Raw genomic sequence first — 22,899 nt, forward strand, 5'->3', positions numbered from 1 at the left:
TTTCCATATATCTTTTCCATCTTCCTTTAATTCCATCTGGGTCGACAACGATTTGTCCCACTTCATCCTTCAAGCAGCTCACCCCCATCACATCACACCTCTCTTTCGCTATCTGCTTTGCAATCCTGAATACCGCTCTCTGACCCTCTTCCGAATCCAAGCGTTCTCCGAACATTTTCCTACATGCCTCCTGCGCCTTTGCTACCTCTTTCTTTGCAGCCTTCCTGGCTGCCTTATAACTTTCATGCTCTGCTGTTTCTGCTCCCGTACCCTTCGCCTTCTGCCACTCCTTGAACTTCTTCCTCTTCTCGTCAATCCTCTTTCCAACTTCATCATCCCACCACCATGTTTCCGAGTGCCTCGGTGGTCCTTTTGTCCATCCACATACCTCACCAACGGCTCCCAACAGACTAGCTTTCATTGACATCCAACCACTTTCAAGCTCAACCACATCATCCTCGACCCTACTCAGCCTCTCTTTTAATGCCTCCCTTACTGTCACCTCTTTCAACTTCCACACCTTCATTCTCGGTTGGTACTTCACCCGCCGAGCTCTCCTCGCACCTTTCACCCTTACGTCGCAGACAACCAAGTGGTGCTGTGAAACAGCCTCCTTCCCCGGGATCATCTTTGTGTCTCGGAGGTGCCCCCTATCTCGCCTACGCACCATCAGGTAGTCAACGGTTGTCGTCGACCCACCTGACGTGTATGTAACAAGCTTATTATCCTCTTTCTGGAACTGAGTATTACAAATCAACAAATCAGCTCCATCAGCAAACTCCAAAATCCTTTCAACTTCTCCATTTCTCACTCCATATCCGTAACCCCCATGAACTCCGTCAAAACCATCCATACTCCTTCCCACATGTCCATTTAGGTCTCCTCCTACCACAACAACTTCCTCATCTTTCACGTTTTCCATCAGCTTCTCTATCGCACACCAGAACTTGTCCTTCTCTTCATCGCTCCGACCAACCTGCGGAGCATATCCCGAGATGACGTTCACCAAGAGCTTTCCAATCATCATTTTCACCATCATCAACCTATCACTCACTCTAGTCACACTCACCACACTGTCTACAAACTCCTCAGAAAACAGGACACCAACACCATTCACGCCCTCCAGGCACCCTTGCCACACAAACTTGTATTTCTGTCCCTGCCTACCCATCACCATTCTCACACCACTTCCCTTCCATCTCGTCTCTTGCACACAACATATGTCCACTCTTCTTCTGACCAATACTTCCACCACTTCTCCTGATCTCCCTGTCATTGTCCCTACATTCCATGTCCCAAACCTCAGAAACCGATCTCCACTTCGGGCTGTACCCTGCCCACATGTAGTTGTAATTGTCATGGTTCTCTTTTTGAGGCAGTTTTTTTTATGGCCGGATGCCCTTCCTGACGCCAACCCTCTTAGTCGCCTCCTACGACACGCAGGGATACGGCGTACCTATTCTTATCCAGGGTACACACTGGGAAACGTTTAAAACATGGAAATCCTGGGGGGGGGGGGGGGGGGGGAGGGATCACCGCTGCGGTTTAAACATATTTAAATAAATATTTAAACAAAACCATGAAAACAATCTGGGAAAAGTCTCTAAGTGAGAACGTGGATTTGAGAAAGCAGGAGCAGAGGTGAAAGAACAAACGAGAATATAGGGGGCGGGGCACAAGTCGAGACGAGGAGGCCGCACGAGACACCAGGCCGCACGAGGCGCGGACAAAGAAACGACTAATTACACACAAATTTGCAACAACTACAAAACCAAAACCAAATAGAAACACACAATAACACATACACAACAAAATACGCAGCGGAAATTTGACAAAGAAACGAACGGGAAAACACTCAAACTTTGATGCCGTGGAGAGATCAAAGCAAGACCCGTCGCTCGAGGGACCGGAAGCGGAACCCTATTCCTGTCTGTCTGGCAGTGAAACTAAATTGAATATCATTCCAAACAAGAAACTTACTGTTTTTAGGGAGGTCATAAAGGACACAAACAAGAGACACGAAGAAATAAATTAACGTGTTAAATAAGGTCGTGTAAAAGACGGTGCCATCAGCAGCGATAAACTTTCCAAAAAAGTCTTCCTTTTTTTCTACAACCTTTAAAATTTTAATTGATTTCATTATAATTATATACTTGAACACTGTGGAACATAAATCACCTTTTTGGCACTTCCAAAAACCCTCTAGTTTAGCAGTACTTTGCTTGGACAAAATATTACGCCATTTTACGTCGTGTCTACCAATTAAAAATCTTTTCAACTCACGTGCTCAGCCTTGGGAAATATCGAGTCTCAGCCAAAATTGTGGCTCGTAGGAAATAGAGATTGTACTCGGAAATGCAAAGCAAGAGTTGAAAATACCCTTCCCATGTCCTTTTTCTCAACTCTCGTTTTGGTTAGGTGATGATGCAGTTTCTCTTCTCAGGTCGGTAATTCAACTGTGCTGTTTACAGACTGCCAACTACCATCAGCGCTTTTCCACCTATTCATGTCCTCAAGGGCTTTCCACCAATATTGAAGAGAATGTATAGTCATGGCCAAAAATATTGGCACCCTTGCACTTTTTTCAAATAATACACCATTTCTTCCAGAAAATTGTTGAAATTAAAAAATATTTTGGTATCCACATATGTATTTCTTTGGTTTGCAGTGGAACAAAACAAAAAAAGCTGAAAAAGAACGAAATCTTATATTCCACGCAGAAATCATAAAATGGCCCGGACAATATTATTGGCACCTTTGAGAAGTTGTTAAAAATAATTAAATTTCAAGCAGGTGATTCTCCTTTACTTTGGAATTGAACTCATCTGTGGTGAGTTGCAGTGCTTGGAATATAAAAATCACTCACTCAACCAGTTTGAACAGAGAAAAGCAGTCATTCTGCTGTTTTGTGTCACAGTGTGTACCACAATGAGCATGGAGAAAAGAAAGAAAACCAGAGAATTGTCTGAGGAGGTCAGACACAAGATTGTAGCCAAGCATGGACAATCTCAAGGCTACAAGTCCATCTCCAGAAACCTTGATGTTCCTGTGTCCACCATACGCAATGTTATCAGGAAGTTTAAGGTCTATGGCACTGTAGCCAACCTCCCTGGATGTGGCCGCAAAAGAAAACGTGATCTGAGATTGCAGCGAAGGATTGTTCGAATGGTGGAGAAAGCACCTCGATCAACTGCCAAACAGATTCAAGCTGACCTTGACACAAGGTACCACAGTTTCAACTCGCACCAGCCATCACCAACTCAATGAAAGGGGGTTCTATGGTAGGAGACCCAAGATGATCCCACTGCTGAGAGAGAGACATAAGAAAGTGACTGGAGTTTTCCTAAACACACCTAAACAAGCCAAAATCCTTCTGGGAGAATGCCCTGTGGACAGATGAGATCAAATTAGAGCTTTTGGGTAAAGCACATCATCTCTATGTTTACAGAAAACAAAATGAAGCCTTCAAAGAAAAGAACACCTTCCCTACAGTCAAACATGGAGGAGGTTCAGTGATGTTTGGGGGTTGCTGTGCTGCCTCTGGCACTGGGTGCCTTGAATGTGTGCATGGCATCATGAAATCAGGAGATTACCAAGGCATTTTGGAGCGCAATGTTCAACCCAGTGTCAGAAAGCTGGGTCTCCATCGAAGGTCATGGGTCTTGCAGCAGGACAATGACCCCAAACACACTTCAAAAAGCACCCAGGAATGGTTCTAGACAAAACGCTAGACTGTTCTGGAGTGGCCAGCAATGAGTCCAGATCTAAATCCCATTGAACACCTGTGTGGAGATCTGAAAACAGCAGTTGGGAGAAGGCACCTTTCACATCTGGGGGAACTGGAGCAGTTTGCACAAGAAGAGTGGGCCAAACTGCCAGTAGAGAGGTGTAGGAAGCTCATTCATGGCTATAGGAAGCGCTTGACTGCAGTTGTTTTGTTAAACAGCTGTGCTACCAAATATTAAGTTAAGGGTGTCAATAATTTTGTCAATGCCATTTCTTTTTATTTTCTGATTTAAAAGGACATATTAAGTTCTGAATCTGAATGTGTTTAACTCCATGTTAATGTTCTTTAGGTGAAAATATTTATATTACTGCCGCTGTTATCACTTTATTATCACTGTTGATCACTTTATTATTACTGCTACTTATTATTATTATTGCTGCTATTTACCATTATTATTCTCTACTTACTATTATTATTCTTATGTTATTGTCGCTGTTATCACTTTATTAATGAAAAACTGCTACTTATTATTATTGGAGCTGCTACTTACTCTTTATTCTTATTATATATTGTTATTATTGTTGCTATTTTTTTATTCTATATTGTTATTTTATTTATTGTTACTGCAAAGTCTAGGAGCCAATACTTAAGAATTTTACTGCCTTATATTTGTATGGGACATGTAATAATAAAGACTTTTGAATCTCTCTTGAATCTCTTCTCCTGCTGGTCCATATCATTGTAATTGGTGATTAGTGTTGGTTAATCTGTCCTTGTGTGTAATACACCTTACTTTTCTGTAGTTTGGTTTTTGTTCTTGTATGCATGTAAAAAAGTATTTGCTGATCATGGAGGTGGTGCTACTTGTTCACTTTTGCGGTGCAATTAGGCTCTTAATTATATTATTCATGAAATTTAAGCAACAGACATCAGCTTGACCCGGGAGGCCGAATGAGCTAGCATTATTAAGAGCTCCACCTTCAGGGCATTGAACACCACTGCTCAGTGGTGTGTGACTATATACACTACAGTACTGTATAGACATTTTCATGAGGTGAAAAAAATGCCAAAAGCAAATCATCATTCTAACATAATGAAATGAACTTTTGCTCAATTTCTTAACTCGGAACAACGGATAGCAACACAATGAACAATGTGTGAGCTGAATGAAAATTAAAGAAATGGTTATGCCATTTTTTCCCCAAAAACTTAAATTCCATGACAATTGGATTAAAGTTAAGGGTTTTTGACAATGGATTTAATATTGATTGCATCACCATATATTTTAAATCAAAACTAGAACGACACTCTTTGATGTCACGACGTCGACCAATATGCCTCCGCCCACATTATTACATCGTCATAATACTTGTAACAAGTTTGATTTAAATCCATTCAGCTGTTCTCAAATTATCACATCTTTACCTGACATGACCTCTGATCTTTGACCTCTTGATGCCATAATCCAATTAGTTCATCTTTGCATCATATATACTTATACCAAGTTTGTTCAAAATCCCATCACTTGTTCACAACTTGGTGTGGAAACATAATTTTTACTTAAAATGACCTCTGACTTTTGACCTCTTGACCCCAAAATTTAATCAGTTCATGTTTACATCATTATATACACCTGTAACAAGTTTTAATTTAAATCCCTTCAGCCGTTCTCAAGTTATAGACCTATTACAGACTTTGATATCTGACCTTTGACCTCTTGATCCCAAAATCGAATCAGATCATCCTTTGCATCATAATACATACTTGTCCCGACTTTGGTCAGAATCCCATCACTGGTTCACATGTTATCGCGGTAACAGAATTTTTACCTAAAATGACATGACCTCTGACCTTTGACCTTGTGAACCAAAAATCTAATCAGTTAATCTTTACCACATTATACATACTTGCATTATACATACTCATAGTTTGACCAAGATCTGTTCTCAAATTATCACGAAAACCTATCACGGACGGACGGACAACCTGAAAACATAATGGCACCGACACCGACGCGACTTCGTCGGCGGAGGCATAAAAATAACAGAAAAAAACTGCAAGAAAGATAATGTAAGCATTAGCTATTATACCCTCCTGAAATACACGTAGTGTTCAAACCCATTTTGCAAAAATATTACAACTTTTACATGCACATGGCCAATGGGGCGATGAGGACGACAGAAAGGCCATTTTGAGTAATGTGGTGCAATATTACTTGAATCACATACCTGCAAGCTTGGGTGACAACCCAAACCCAATAGGGTTCCAACCACTTGCAAGTGGCCCTTGTTCACTGCGACATGCAGAGGAGTTTGTCGGCGCTTGTTGCGAGCGTTCGGGTCGGCGCCTCCGCGGTACAGCGTATCAATGACGGTCCCCTCATCTCCATAGGCGGCGTGATGAACTGCTCGGTCACCGTCCTTGTCCTTCGGAAGGGAAGACAAATGCAGAATGCAAACATGTTGCTCGGGCCACAATTACACGCAGATGTTTGATTGTTAAAAATGGTTAGGGTAATTTCAAGTTACTAGTCAAGGAAAAAAGGTTTTTTGCAGTGAAATATGTTGGCAACAAACGAGGGGAAAACAAATCGAAATCAACTGATTTAAAGACCATCGTAATTTGGTTCAAGATTTCGAAAAACCAGCAAGTACACAAATGAAAGAAGACGTGTGGGAGGAACAGAGGTTCCATTGTGAATACAAACTACATGCACAATACATGTCAGATTCCATGACCTCCCAATACTTGTTTTGCATTAAAATGTGTTTCGAGTTACACCCCCTGTCGAGGATCGAACTCAGAAACCTTCCATCATAGTCCGTGGGCTGAGTAGGGTTTACATGCACCCCCCCCCCCCCCCCCCCCCCACAACTGAACTTCCCGGGTATGTCCATGTACCCCCCACCCTAGGGGTTAGGAAAAACCATGTTAACAGAAAAAAAACTCATTCCCAAGGTACCTCCCACGCATATTTTGATGTTACCCCCCCTGTGTCAGTGATTTCCGAAAATTAGGGGTAGGTGAAATTCAAATGGCCATAACTTTTTACCTCGTCATCCTATGGTTGCATATGACCCCTCAAAATGTTTGTCCTGGGACACTCTTTACAATGATATGTGTTATATGCAAATGAGGTCACTAATGAGGTCACCAGAGGTCAAACTATGAGGGAATGAGTTTTTTTTCTGTTAACATGGTTTTTCCTAACCCCTAGGGTGGGGGGTACACGGACATACCCGGGAAGTTGTGGGGGGGGGGGGGGGTGCATGTAAACCCTACTCAGCCCACGGACTATCATCTCTTGAGTATTCTGAGCGGTGTTAATACTGTTGCGGTTTTGCCAAAGCACCCCAAGCATACCAGAGATGTGTAGATGCCAAGATGAGCTACGCCGTTAGATTTGTAGGTTAGATTCCCTTTCCATGTTTGTCATCTCCACATTTCGTGCTTCAATTCCTAAACAACCTTTCAACCCTTTACCTCCTGTAATTTAACACCCCCCGTTTGTCCTTTTATCTCCCCCATCATGTTATCTTCCACCTCCCATTAGAAGCCATCATTCATTGTCATCAAGTCATCTATAATATAAAAGGAGCTTGGTCTTGGCTTGTGTCCATGCATCAACAATTGTCCCAATCAAGCAATAACCGTACCCCCTACACAATCGTCAGCATTATCAATCGGGTGCCAGGAAATCTGCAACAGTATCATATGGTTAAGTAAGGCCAGGATAGGTTGGCCGGTTTCAATTCACATTAAAACAAAAACTCTTCCTCATTCATCTTCTTCTTCACTTATAATAATGATGAGTCGAGTCTCATATTGATTGCATTCAGAAAAAGCTTGCTATATTCAATACTTTTTCTTTCAACATTTCCATTTTATTAATATAACAGTAAAATAATCGCCATATCAAACAGTATTTCTGATTATACACCACAATCTAAAGCATACGTAAATCAAACGTTGTGGCAGGTCTTATCTTCTAGTTAACGACTGAAATTACCCTGTAAAAACCCGAATGGATAAAGTACACATCATCAATGAATGGCGGGGATTGGATTATTTTATTCTTCCCACTTGAAAACCTTTTATTTCCAAACAACACGACGGAATAGCATCCAGACAGTTGGGGAAGGGAAATGTTCCAGTGGGGGGGGGGGGGGGGGGGAGGAGGGGGAGAGAGGAGGGAAAGGGGCAACGTTCCAGCAACGAGAGAGGGACAATGTTCCAGCAGGGGGACAACAGAGCCAGAGCCGCTGGGAAGAAAGAGACAGACGCTGAAGGAGGAGACATTGTCGAGGGGCACTGAGGCAATGCCACTGGAGGAGCTGGGAAAGAACTGCTACTCGAGCACAGAACCTGGTCTGAGTGTGTGTTGGCTGCCTGAACGACCTTGTTTGATGCAGGAGGTTACATGCCCACTCGACTCGGTCAGATAAGGAAGGTGCCTTCACGTATCTCCGCAAAGGCCTTGCGGTCCCCGCAGCTCGCAAAAACTCCTGCCTCGTGTCCTCCTAGTCACCAGCCACTGAACCTGGTGGCTCTCAACGACCTGCATCTATCAAACTAGTGCACGTGACATTACACCTATTCATACTGGGACACATGCAGGCTCGCATTGTCTGCATCCGGTGAGCTGGATGCCGTTCCAAATCCCAAACTCCCTATACCTTATGTTACGTGCTCCCCCCCAACCCCCGGTCACGGTGTACCTCCGAGCCCCGAGAGGAGTCACGGCAGAAAGATGTGTTATTCTGTGTCAAAGATCAATGGTGAAACCACACCAATTGTTACCAACAAACAAATATTGTATTAAGGTCACACAAGAATAACAACACCAAAAACAATAGTAATCGATTGTACAACCAATATATATTTCCTATGATGGTACCATCAGGTTCGTACAATATAACTTACTGTGCTCCCAGTGAGCGAAAAGAAGAACATTCCCCAATGTTTCTATTCCCGGCTTCAAGCCAAAGTTGATTCCGGCTTCAAGCCAAAGTCGATCCGCTCCAGCGATCGTCGGAACGATGTCCAATCGAGACCGGAATCCTGTTCGGATGACAGTCACCGTCACGCGGCCAAAGCTGCGCCAAGGCGCCATCAAGGCGACTGGGAAATCCAAAGGCGCCCTCCAGGCGACTGGGAAATCACACCCTCAGGTATGGACGTTTCACGGCTCCAAACCGGCGAACCGCAGATTTACCTTCAAAATCCACGTTACACACACACACACCAGATAAACATCTGAATGCGGTGAAAACGGCTGAAGCGAAGCAAAGAGCCCAGAGTGATATGAAATCCGGCGCGAGGCAAAATGGCCAACGGCCCGTACTCGAGACGTAACGGCACGCCAATGATTCTCTTCGGAATCAACCACAAAAAACCTGACACGCAGGTTGATCTGTCACATCGATAACAACTCTGTCGCAAGAAACCCTTTCCCAGGAAACCCGAAGTTCGCTAGTGACCTCCGTTCGTCAATGTGTGCTCCAGACCTCGAAGCAGCTCGGCTTCTTCTCCGACTCACTCGCTCCACCTTCTTCTCCTCCTCTTCCTCTTCGTCGTCGTCCGGTTCCGGTTTCATTTAAAACATTAACTTTTTTACCTTTTGAAAATAGGAATCTATATCTCCCTCAAACGACAACAATAATAGTACATGGAATCAAAAAGGTTTACAGTGGATGAAAACCACAACAACGGAAGTGATGAATCCGTAACACTTCCCCCCCTCAAAAAAGAAAGTTTGAACATAGTGAAAACTTTCTTTGCAGGCAAAAACTCTTTTAACAAACAAAAGTAAAACTCACACCCAAATCATCAATTCCCGTGAGCAACGATAATTAATATTTCCCAAAATAAAGCAATAAAACTTCCAAACAACCTACAGAAATTTCCAGGCCAAAGTTAGTTCACTCTGGACAAAGCATCAGCAACGACATTGTCCCTGCCCTTTACATGCTCAATTTCCAAGTTGAACTCCTGCAAAGCCAAACTCCATCTCATCAACCTCTGGTTTTTATTTTTCATTTTTTTAATGAAGGTTAAGGGTTGTGATCAAAAAATCCAAAGCAAAGCAAATCTATAGCACTTTTTGAAGGAGGCCGAGCTGAGAGCCAGGTTTCATGGTGGTTGGGTGGTGAGGCCTGGAAGTATTCACTGCATGGACGCATTTAGGAACGTGGAGTTCACGGGTTAATCCGTGTAGGAATCTTGGCTCGGCTGCTCCTGAGCACTCAGTGCTTCCAACTCTTCTCTTGATCATAAAAATCATAATCACAGTTGTAGAGTCGGGTGCTGTAGTCACGTGAGTAACGGTCCCCATCTCGGCTACCACCGTAATAGTCATCCCGTCGAGAGTTGCCAAAACTGCGCTGCTGTTGCTGGGAGCCTCCGTAGTAATCACGACTGCGGCCGCCACCAAAACTACTACTCCCACCCCGGGAGCCATAGCCACCCCTGAAACTACCTCCACGTTTTCCTCCTCTGTAGCCCCCTCGACGCCCATGGCCTGCCTTCTCTGCTGTTATGGTCCGACCATCCAAATCCTTGCTATTCAAATCCTTTTCTGCATCTTTGGCATCCTTTGTGTTTTCAAACGTGACAAAGCCAAACCCTCTCGACTTTTGCGTCTCCCTGTCTTTTATCAGCAGCACTTCCAAGAGTGGTCCATATTTGCCAAAGATAGAGTCCAGAACATCTTCACTTGTGTCAAAGTTCAGTCCACCTACAAAGAGTTTGCCAACATTGCCTACATCCATGACTTGTGTGTGCTGACACTTAGTTTCAGGGTACTTGACAAGAGGTGCCTGTGCAAAGCGTGACGTCAGTACCTTCTCCTTCCCTTCAGAGCGTTTCCGACCCATAGCATGAGTCACTGCACAGGATGGAAAGATACCAGGAATCTCCTGCTCTAACTGTGCGGTGTTATTTTCCATACTAAGCTTTTCAACCAACATCGGATTACCAGAAACTCGACCACCGGCCAAATCATTCCCGATAACAAAAAAAGATTCCCTCTACAGGAAGAGTGGCTTGGAAACCTACGGTGACCGGTCCTGACACCAAATCAGACTTCAAATGGATGACATGAAGTGGAGCTATAACATAGCCACCAACCCACTGTAAAAGAACACGAACACCAGTTGCCGTCTTCTCTGACAATGGCAAAATGCCCTCAAGCATCAAAGATTGATGTGCTCCTGTGTCCCTCAATACCCTAACAGGTATCTGGTTCGTTAAGTCTCCATCCAGTGACAGAAACCCCTCTGAAATAAAAGGTTTGTAACCCTCTTGAACAAGGTCGTTCTGTGATGCCGTAACTTTGGCATGGGAACCTTCACAAGGCACTGTCCTCCAAGGACGATTTCTCGCATTTGCCAATGCATTCGGAGTTGTACTAGTCTGACTCCGCTCCTGATTTTTCCTTTTCAGGGCGTAACATTGAGACATCAAATGCCCAGGTTTCTTGCAAAAAGCGCAAGTAGGCGCGGAGGAAAAACTCGAGGTCTGCCTCGGGCCCCCGGAAGATAAGTCTGTCTTGGAACTGTCGTCTTCTGATCCCTAAAAGTCGCGGTATCAGATTTGTCTCCATAGTCATCTCTAGGCCGCCTCTATGAATATTTGTTCTCCGCACCTGATTTACCATAACTCTCCTGGCTAACTCAAGGCGGGAAGTTAGGTTTGTGGAACCCCATCCTGTGTGTCAAGGCATGGTCATCTGCCACGGTTGCTGCCTCGTACATCTCTGGTACTTTCTTTTCATCCAGATGTACTTTGATGTCCGTGTGGACACACTGTTTGTATTCCTCCACCAAGATCAATTGTCGTAACAGGTTGAAGTCTTTCCCAATCCCCTTTGAGTCACACCACCGATCAAACATGGTTTCCTTCATTCTGGCAAACTCCACATGGGTCTCACTCTCCCTCTTCCTGGAATTCCTGAATTTTTGCCGGTAAGCTTCAGGGACCAATTCATAGGCTTTGAGAATGGATTTCTTCACTATCTCATAATCTGCACATTGGTCAATCGGTAAAGCCGAATAGATATCTTGAGCTTTACCCAACAGACACTTTGCACTAACATAGTCCAGGACCCCACAGGCCATTTGAGCCACTTTCTCAAAGTGTAAAAAAAACTTGGCTACCTCCTTTTCATTGAAGGGTGGAACCAGCCTCACATGCCTACCAACATCCCAAGTGTTCTGACTAGTTGTCGAACTAGCCGGCATGGATACTACTTCTCTCCGTTCTCCCATTAATTCCAGCTCCCTGAGTTTAAGTTCCTTCTGATACTCCATGTCACGTTCCTTTAACTCCCTTTCGTCTCTCCTTTCCTCTGCTCTTTCCTGTGCTCTTCTTTCTTCTTCAGCTCTCCTTTCCTCTGCTCTTCTCTCCTCGAGTTCTCGTTCCTGTTCTACTCTTCTTTCCTCGAGTTCCCTTTCAGCTCTCCTTTCCTCTGCTCTTTCCTTTTCTGCTTTTCTTTCCTCTGCTTTTAACCTTTCCTGGCTCTGCAGTTGCATCTCCATTTTCCGGAGCTCCACATTTTCTTTTTCCTCGGGTAACCAATCCAAGGCTACCTCTTTCCATGTTCCTTGTCCCACCAGAGATTCTACCACCAATGTCTGCATCTCTGCTTTCTTCATATGAGCTCGGACCTCCAAGTTAAAATGTTTGGCCAATATCAAGAGTTCCGATCTTTTTAACGCTTGGAACTGTGTCTCATTAGGGGACGCCGCAAACTTTTCTGCGTCAAACACCATGGTGACTATCAGTTAACACCTGTTAACCTTCACACAAAAAAATTCAAAATCTTTTATTATTTTTTTATTTGGGAATGTTAGTAAAATTCCAAATTTGGGAATTTTGGGAATGTTAGGGAATTCTATCCCGGACGAGTGTTAGGGAATTTAATCGCGGACGAAATTTTTCTCAGCAAAGACGAGCCCCCAATTTCAATTTGGGCCAATCCCGGACGAGGATGTTAGGACGAGCCCCAAATTTCTCAATCCAGGACGAGCACCCAATTTCTGTTACGTGCTCCTCCCCAACCCCCGGTCACGGTGTACCTCCGAGCGCCGAGAGGAGTCACGGCAGAAAGATGTGTTATTCTGTCAAAGATCAATGGTGAAACCACACCAATTGTTACCAACAAACAAATATTGTATTAAGGTCACACAAGAATAACAACACCAAAAACAATAGTAATCAATTGTACAACCAATATATATTTCCTATGATGGTACCATCAGGTTCGTACAATATAACTCACTGTGCTCCCAGTGAGCGAAAAGAAGAACATTCCCCAATGTCTCTATTCCCGGCTTCAAGCCAAAGTTGCTTCCGGCTTCAAGCCAAAGTCGATCCGCTCCAGCGATCGTCAGAACGATGTCCAATCGAGACCAGAATCCCGTTCGGATGACAGTCACCGTCACGCGGCCAAAGCTGCGCAAAGGCGCCCTCAAGGCGACTGGGAAATCCAAAGGCGCCCTCCAGGCGATTGGGAAATCACACCCTCAGGTATGGACGTTTCACGGCTCCAAACCGGTGAACCGCAGATTTACCTTCAAAATCCACGTTACACACACACACACACACACACACACACACACACACACACACACACACACACACACACACACACACACACACACACACACACACACACACACACACACACACCAGATAAACATCTGAATGCGGTGAAAACGGCTGAAGCGAAGCAAAGAGCCCAGAGTGATACGAAATCCCGCGCGAGGCAAAATGGCCAACGGCCCGTACTCAAGACGTAACGGCACGCCAATGATTCTCTTCGGAATCAACCGCAAAAAAACCTGACACGCAGGTTGATCTGTCACAGCGATAACAACTCTGTTGCAAGAATCCCTTTCCCGGGAAACCCTAAGTTCGCTGGTGACCTCCGTTCGTCAACGTGTGCTCCAGACCTCGAAGCAGCTAGGCTTCTTCTCCGACTCACTCGCTCTGCCTTCTTCTCCTCCTCTTCCTCTTCGTCGTCGTCCGGTTCCGGTTTCATTTAAAACATTAACTTTTTTACCTTTTGAAAATAGTAATCTATATCTCCCTCAAACGACAACAATAATTAATAGTACATGGAATCAAAAAGGTTTACAGTGGATGAAAACCACAACAACAGAAGTGACGAATCTGTAACACTTATCATAAATCCTCCTTCCCTCCCCCCTGCCGCTACGTCATGTCCAGTGTGTAGGTAAGGTAAGAATGATTAAGTGGTATGCTTAAGTGTTAAAATAGACACTTTATTTTGTATCTTTTATATGTGTTTCTTTGCTTGTGATTGTGAATAAATGGTTCTGTGTTTGTGAATGTAAAAAAATGTGCTTGTTAAAGTATTGAAGTGTTTCTGACCAACTCATCGGTCCTTTTCTTAATTTGTCTAAGATAGGGATAAGCATGGCTAGACAGGAAGTTGTCCCCCTATAATTGGCTCCAGTTTTAGCCAATAACCTTTCACGGTTTGCTCGGCCATACTAAATAGATGGATGGTTATTGAGGGAGTGGCCCCGAGTTAAGTTGCCATGCCAACGGAAAGGTATTGTGTAACAGCTAAGCGTTACCCTGCCAGGCCGAAAATTCTAAGTCGAGCAGTTTTTCTCTGTTTGAACATGCGAGTAAAGAAGCAAAGCTTGGGGTTCGTGATCTTCAAATACACAAAAGTCAGTGGTTTGTCGATTCGGCTGACTCTCCGCTCGGCTTCAATGACCCATTGTTTGTTCACCTTCATCCATGAGCTCTTTACTCAGGTTCACATCTCTTTATTTCACCATACGAATCACATGCCTATTTGCACTTCATCCTGCCTTTTTCTCTGCAGGAGTTATAATTTAAAGTCCCCCACCCTGCCCGCACCAATCTGGTGATTTACTATTTTCCACAATTCTGCTCACGACTTCTTTTGTCTTTTCTTTTAATTCTGACTCATGAGAGGGATGAAAATAAGAACAGAGGTTACCCTTTTGGCATTTATATTAACAAAGCTTCCATACCCACCTGCACATTTCTTTCTACTCTCTAAAACATTGTCCATTCACCTGTCCCACGGTACGCCTGTGCCTCCAAGTATCGATCTCACAAACTTTCCTAAACCTTCTCCCCGTTGCCGTTTAACTCTTAGTCTTATATAAACTCCAGTACGTATACAGATGTGAGCTTGAGGGATGCTAGGTCAACACTGGCCTGGCGACAGCATTTGCATAACCGGGAGCATCAAAAACGACGAAAAGTTGATGAATGTCCAATCACAACTCACATGGCAGTGTCTGGCTGTGTATCAATCGAGGAGACATCGGTGCAAACTATATCTATATATATCTATATATATATAATTATATATATCTATATATATATATACAGTATATCTATATATATATATATCTATATATATATATATCTATATATATATATATATCTATATATATATATATATATCTATATATCTATATATAACCACCTTTAGAGGCCATTTTTCTCCGCAAGCGGGGGTTGGCCTTTTTCGGGAACCGTGGTTGTTGTTGTTTTTCGGTCCCCTTTTTGAAGCAATGTTTTACGGCCGGATGCCCTTCCTGACGCCAACCCTTTTTGCCGCCTATATATATATATATATAAAGTCAGAACGTATATAAGAAGTCAGAACAATACATATATCTATATATATATATATATATATATATATATATATATATATACGTATACGTATATATATATATATATATATATATATATATATATATATATATATATATATATATATATATATATATATATATTGTTCTGACTTCTTTGGCAACATATTGAACATTTGCTTGAAGAAGACAGTGCAAGTTTCCAGCAATGAATGGAAGAATGGCATGCAAATGTACATGCAGTCGTACAGAGACATGCGGCTGGTTAAAACACATCACCAATATCTAGCTCACCTGGACTTTAGTCCAGTGAGCTTATGCGATCGAGTAATGTCTTTAGGTAAGTGAGTGAGTGAATGAGTCTGTAAACACTTCAGCCATTATCGCTTCAACTACACACACGATTTTGATGAAACTGGGCCACAAGCTTCATATCTGATGCCTAATGAAGGTGTATTGACCGCATCAAAAATCTGCACTCATTAACGGGTTGAAATCAGGCCTAAAACGCTATAAAAAAAAAATCCTGCCCTAGCCTCAGGGGGCATTGCATCAGCAGCACTACCATGCACTCAGCCAAAAACATCACCTGTAACCTGTAAAAACATGACCTGTAACCTGAATAAATATGACATGTAACCTGTAAAAACATGACCTGTAACCATGTAAAAGAATGACCTGTAACCATGTAAAAACATGACCTGTAACCATGTAAAAACATGAACTGTAACCATGTAAAAACATTACCTGTAACCTGTAAAAACATGACCTGTAACCATGTAAAAACATGACCTGTAACCATGTAAAAACATGACCTGTAACCTGTAAAAACATGACCTGTAACCATGTAAAAACATGACCTGTAACCATGTAAAAACATGACCTGTAACCATGTAAAAACATGAACTGTAACCATATAAAAACATGACCTGTAAAAACATGACCTGGATGTAACCTGTAAAAACATGACCTGTAACCTGTACAAACATGACCTGTAGCCTGTACAAACATGACCTGTAACCTGAAAAAACATGACCTGTAAACTGTACAAACATGACCTGTCAACTGTAAAAACATGACCTGTAACCATGTAAAAACATGAACTGCACCATGTAAAAACATGACCTGTAACCTGTAAAAACATGACCTGTAACCATGTAAAAACATGACTTGTAACCATGTAAAAACATGACCTGTAACCTGTAAAAACATGACCCGTAACCATGTAAAAACATGACCTGTAACCATGTAAAAACATGACCTGTAACCATGTAAAAACATGACCTGTAGCCATGTAAAAACATGAACTGTAACCATGTAAAAACATGACCTGTAAAAACATGACCTGTATGTAACCTGTAAAAACATGACCTGTAACCTGTACAAACATTCCCTGTAACCTGTACAAACATGACCTGTAACCTGAAAAAACATGACCTGTAAACTGTAAAAACATGACCTGTAACCATGTAAAAACATGAACTGTAACCATGTAAAAACATGACCTGTAACCTGTAAAAACATGACCTGTAACCATGTAAAAACATGACCTGTAACCATGTAAAAACATGACCTGTAACCATGTAAAAACATGACCTGTAACCATGTAAAAACATGACCTGTAACCATGTAAAAACATGACCTGTAACCATGTAAAAACATGACCTGTAACCTGTAAAAACATGACCCATAACCATGTAAAAACATGACCTGTAACCATGTAAAAACATGACCTGTAACCTGTAAAAACATGACCTGTAACCATGTAAAAACATGACCTGTAACCATGTAAAAACATGACCTGTAACCATGTAAAAACATGACCTGTAATCATGTAAAAACATGACCTGTAACCTGTAAAAACATGACCCATAACCATGTAAAAACATGACCTGTAACCATGTAAAAACATGACCTGTAACCTGTAAAAACATGACCTGTAACCATGTAAAAACATGACCTGTAACCTGTAAAAACATGACCCGTAACCATGTAAAAACATGACCTGTAACCATGTAAAAACATGACCTGTAACCTGAAAAAACATGACCTGTAAACTGTACAAACATGACCTGTCAACTGTAAAAACATGACCTGTAACCTGAAAAAACAAGACCTGTAAACATGTATCACTGTAAAAAGCATTGGAGAGGGCTTCCATTCAACCAATCACGTGACCAGATTCTGCGCATGAACAAAATTTCGATCTTTTATGACATCATTGACTGTTGCTCCTGATCTAGGTGAGCTACAGGACACGTGGTCCTGTTTTTGTTACTGAACTCGAGCTGCTCGAGTCACGCAATAGAAACAGTTCTTGTCTGCGTGAGCCATTGGTCACTTTCTCATCCATATGCACCCATCAAAAATCGATGCCATAAGGAACTTCTCCGTAAAATTTAGCTGCGGTGGAATTTCCACTTAAATTTTTCCCAAATAGGAAATCACTCATTTAACATCAAGGGAATGCAGGCAGCATGGTCAATGTAATTGGCTGGGCTTCAAAAGACGTTTCAACCGCAAGGTCAAATTAATGGAGTGAGAATGTTCTGCCGGTGCAAGGCCAATTAAAGGCGCCCATCGTCATGCAGTGCAGCACAAGTGCCCCACCTTGCCATCCTCTTCCTCCCCCCCCACCCACAACCATTTCTTCCCAATGCCAATCGACAAAATCCAAACAAAACAAATAAATACATATACAAGAAGCAACTGATGACTGTAGAGCAAGTTCCATTATCCAGACGGTCTATTATTACCTCTGCCTCTATATCCACAGCAAAGGCGAGCAGCGATTTTATGACGTCCACATGGCCGTTCTGACTTGCAGCCTGCAAGGCCGTGTGCCCGGCAAACTGGATGTTCACCTGCAGAGCGCATGGAGATTCACAGGGAGATATAAGCATCATTGCATTCATGGCAAATATAATTAAAACAATACATCATACCCACAAGCTATGGTCGTCTGGAAAATCCATGTATGTTCAAGTCATCAACATCCGAGTGCAGCTTTATGACTCAAACATGTTCTCACAAAATTTATACCCATGGGGGAGGACCAAAATCACTTAAACGGAGAATCATGACCACGGTTCACAAAGCTAATTCTCACACATATTGACACAATGCTTTATGGCACCGCTTATTTACGACAGCAAAGCCAAAATCATTGTGCGACGCTTAGATTGCATCAATGCTGTAACTGCCGATATCTTAAAACGACTTATCCTCGAATATAAAATAGTGAAGAGGAAAACACATTTGGCAGTCTGCTTAGCATTGCACTTTTCATGCTCGATTTCAGAAATGGATCACGTGGTTGACTCCTACAGAGAACCTCATTAAGAGAACACGTGTAAATTGTTTTCATTTGTTTAGAACGTGTGAGCTCCTACATAAGCCACGGAAAGGTAATATTAACAAAACAACACTTTGCGAAGCACAGCATACAAACTTCTTTTTGGCCTTGGAAATCACAAACTCTTTGAAGGCGTAGAAGAGACAAGTCAGAAATGACTCGACAAGTCGACAAGTCAGAAATGCTTTTGTGCCGCATAACCAACGTCGACAGGTTGCCATTGTTTCTCAGATTGATGTAGGCGATCTTACTATAATTCACCAAATGTCCGTCCGTCAGTTCGAAGGTACCGCAAAAACGGCTCAACCAATTGCAAAGAAATTTTGGTTGGGTATTCCTGGGACCCCTTGGAGTAAAATAGGCTATGTTGTTTTTCCAATTTACCAATTTTCCAGTTTTTCCAGTTTTTCCAAACACAATGGAATAATATTTACCGATATGAACAGTGATGTTGCTTTTGTTGAAATTCTACAAATACTGTTTATTCTACGTACCAGGAGAGAGTAGATCGACTCCTGACGAACTCTCTTTTTTTTTCTTTTTTTTTTCTTCTTTTTTTTTGTATACAGAATCGAGGCTCGTGAAAGAGCTAACATTTATTTCACAAACAAATCAAACAGACAAACAAAATATATAAAAAGAGGGAGCGGAAGACAAAATGGAGAGAGAAGGGGAAGCACACAAACACAACATTTGAGAGCAGGGAGATGTGTGGGAGGGAGAGGGCTTGGGGGGAGGAGGCGTGGGAAGGGGGTGGTGGTGGGAGAGGTATAAAACACATGGACACCAAGGAATTCCAGGACAGAAGTTGGTATTTCAAAAAAGTGGATTTGGGGTGAAATTAGCGGGGGTAGAAAAGATCAAGGTTTTGGATGGGGGAAGATAAGACATGGTGGTGAACAGCTGTTTTAAAGACCTGGAGGGTGGAGTGGGATTGAAGAGAGTGAGGGAGTTTGTTCCAGAGGTGGGAGAAAAGAGGAATGAAGGAGTGAAGGTGAGCAGAGAGTCTTGATTTTGGCAGTTTAACCATAAGAGGGTTGCAGGCAGATTTTGTGCGACCTGTAGGAATATTTGGGGGACAGAGCCCAGAGAGAGCTGGGGGGGGCAAGGCCAGAGAGGAGTCGGTAGAAAGCGGAAAGACCACCAACCTGCCTGCGGTGAGTGAGTGAAAGGCCCTTGGAGATAGCTTCATCGCGGGACATTCCAATGATTCTGAACGCTTTGGTTTCAACAGCGTGAAGACGAGCTAGGTGTGAGGCAGGAGCATCAGCCCAGAGGGGAGAGCAGTATTCCATTGAGCTGCGGATGAAAGCCTTGTATGTGGTGAGGAGCTCAGGTGTGCCAAGGAAGGACTTCGCACGACGGAGGATGCCCAGTCAGCGACTGGCTTTGGAGGCCAGATTTGAAATGTGGTTTTCCCAGGAAAGATCATGGCAGATAGTGAGACCCAAACGCTTGAGTGACAGAACTTCTTGGAGAGGAACTTCTTTGTTCTCTTCTCTTCCTATATAAACGTGCGGCTCCGAAGTAACATGGCAGCGTGTGCAAAGCGACTGAGAAACAGGTGTAGCAGCCGCTTCCGTGTTACAGATTCGGTGTGCACTCTTCACACATAAACGTGCGACTGAGAAAGACGTGTAGTGGCCGCTTCCGTTTTGCAGAATTCACATCTTTTTTCAAAATTGGCGCCATGTACTGTTTAGATTTTGATGATTTGCGTGTGATATGATTCAAAGGATGTTTATATGAATCGTTTAAAAAAATTTTTAAAGCCTTCAATTTCTGATATTTTGCCTTTTCATTTGGGCCTCCCAATTGAAGCCCTGCCCATAGGGATGTTACCGTTGCTCGTGGTAGTAATTTGAAACTTGGCCAGGGTGCCAGTACTTCGTTTTTGCGAGACAGCTCAACTATATATTTATCGTTTGCTGTGGCACACACACATACACACTTTAAATTTACAAGAAAAATCATCACTATTTTGTAAAGTGAGGCTATGTTTTTTGTTTGTCTTTCGTTTGTCTTTTGAAGCTATGTTGTTTGTATGTTCCATCACTACATGTGAAGGTTTGCACCATAAAAAAAAAAAACACAAAGAACCCGACAGTCAAACTCACATCGGTATCTGCACGAGTCAGAATCTCCTCCACCTTCACCAAGTCCCCATTGGCAGCGGCCTTGACCAACTCTTCATTGGCATCGCCAGTAACATGTGTCTCAAACAACTTCTTCAACAGCTGTGCAAGGCGCTCTGCAAAAGAGGATCGGGCCACACGTGCAGAAGGCTCATCATCAGGAAGGCAGAGTACCCATCATGAGCAGAGATGCACAATTTTACCACATCACCGCAGTCGCCATTGGACCCTTGGGTTGATAGGCATCCCACATCCCACTCTTGGGGCTTTTATTACATCTCAGATAGGTTTTCAATAAGAGTCGATGCACAGTCAGGGATACAAACAACTGCTGTAGAAAACAGCATAGTCTTGCAAGTGTAAGGAAATAAAGTTCGACAGAAAATACTTTTGTTATCCCACATTGTCCTTAATCGAAGTGACCCGGTTACTCTCGAAAGATTAGCGATATTTTTATTTTCCAGCAGGATAGATGATACGTTATCGATTTGAAACATTGGTGTACAAAAATGAAACTAGAGCGCAGTCGATGGCACACCATCGCAAATCCCCATGCTTCCCATGAAAAGAAAAGTTGAAAAATGGCAAAAAGTTCCACCAGGAATGACCCTCTATCACATTTTCAATTTAAATAAATTTCCCTAAAAAAAAAAACAATCCTTCAAAACTCACTATTCTGCACCGTCGGTCAATTCACACATTCAACAAAGTCAAAACTGTGAGCCACGAGTACAGCAGGGACGATGCGACGAATACAGTCAAGGTTAATTTACAACACAATCCAATTACAATATTATTATTATTATTTTTATTATTGGTGTTTGGGGACAACATGCTCGAGCATCCTTCGACAAACTACTCAGGTGACTTTTTCATTCCATCCAAGATTTTTCACAACTGACGAACCAAATGTATGACATTTCTGATAAATTGGGCTCTTAGCATGCTGTAAAAAACTCCGTTCCCATACTAATTGCAGATAAGCAGGTTCGGCATACTGAGCCATGCAATGTTTAATGCAAATTTGAGCTTGTGCAATATTCCCTTCTGCTGGCTGTCTCATACATACGCAATTCATCTGTTACTCTCACGGCCATTTTTTGTGCAACCGTTCGTCCCAACTCACACAACGAACACCTCCACCAATGGGATGGTTTTTGTTTTCTCCTACCTTCCCCTCCTACATCGGATTTTCGTGTCCTTAATTTATTGTGTTGGAGATTACAAAGGCAATGTTATAATCTTCTTATGGAATACTTAAAAACAAATCGAAACAGGAATCACTGACATTCTCAAACAAATGCAAATGTCTCTCATAATGTACACTTATCATCGAGTAATAGATCGAAAACAATCGGGAGTAAACCAATGTCCATGCTGAACTCCACTGACAATCTAAGACAAACCAAAGGTCGGCCCTTCATTCCCTTGTAGATCCCTTCCACCAACCTAACTTCTGTGCGCATGACATTCCCATCCATCTCAATGTCACCATCAACCTATCTATCTCTATCTCTATCTCTATCTCTATCTCTATCTCTATCTCTCTCTCTCTCTCTCTCTCTCTCTCTCTCTCTCTCTCTCTCTCTCTCTCTCTCTCTCTCTCTCTCTCTCGACAGTGTTGCAGGCCTTCTCCAGATCCACGATTCCCAATGCCATTTCACCTTGCACCTCCGACTTCTTCTCCACAAAGCTTTCTCAGAGTGAACATCCCATCCATCGTCCCCCTACCCTTTCTAAACCCCTGCTGCTCTTCGCTGATCTCCATCTCCAAACGCATCCTTATCCTCCTGTCCAACATCTTCTCAAGTACCTTCATGACATGACTTCTGAGCGTAATGCCTTCACACTTCCCTGGATCTTGAATGTCCGTCTTACTCTTCCATATTGGCACAATTAGCCCTATCCTCCAATGCTCTGGAATCAAACCCTCTCTCATTCATAGATTCAACAACCTTTTGTCAAACTGAATCCGACTTCTCCTGCAGCAACTATCATCTCCGTACGCACCTC

General features: G+C 42.8%; 1 protein-coding gene across 1 annotated transcript in view; it reads right to left on the bottom strand.

Moving 5' to 3' along the window:
• The window catches only part of MIB1 (MIB E3 ubiquitin protein ligase 1), a 172,240-nt gene that overhangs the window by 81,001 nt on the left and 68,340 nt on the right, over positions 1-22,899 (bottom strand). The window contains exons 9-11 of the mRNA XM_068131137.2: positions 20,869-21,002; positions 18,153-18,260; positions 5,956-6,153 (exon numbers count right to left, since the gene is read on the bottom strand). Coding sequence (XP_067987238.2) covers positions 5,956-6,153; positions 18,153-18,260; positions 20,869-21,002 — 440 coding nt within the window. The remainder of the gene's footprint in view (positions 1-5,955; positions 6,154-18,152; positions 18,261-20,868; positions 21,003-22,899) is intronic.

Source organism: Myxine glutinosa, chromosome 11 (assembly GCF_964187855.1).
Source record: "Myxine glutinosa chromosome 11, kmMyxGlut1.1, whole genome shotgun sequence".
NCBI classification, from domain to species: domain Eukaryota; kingdom Metazoa; phylum Chordata; class Myxini; order Myxiniformes; family Myxinidae; genus Myxine; species Myxine glutinosa.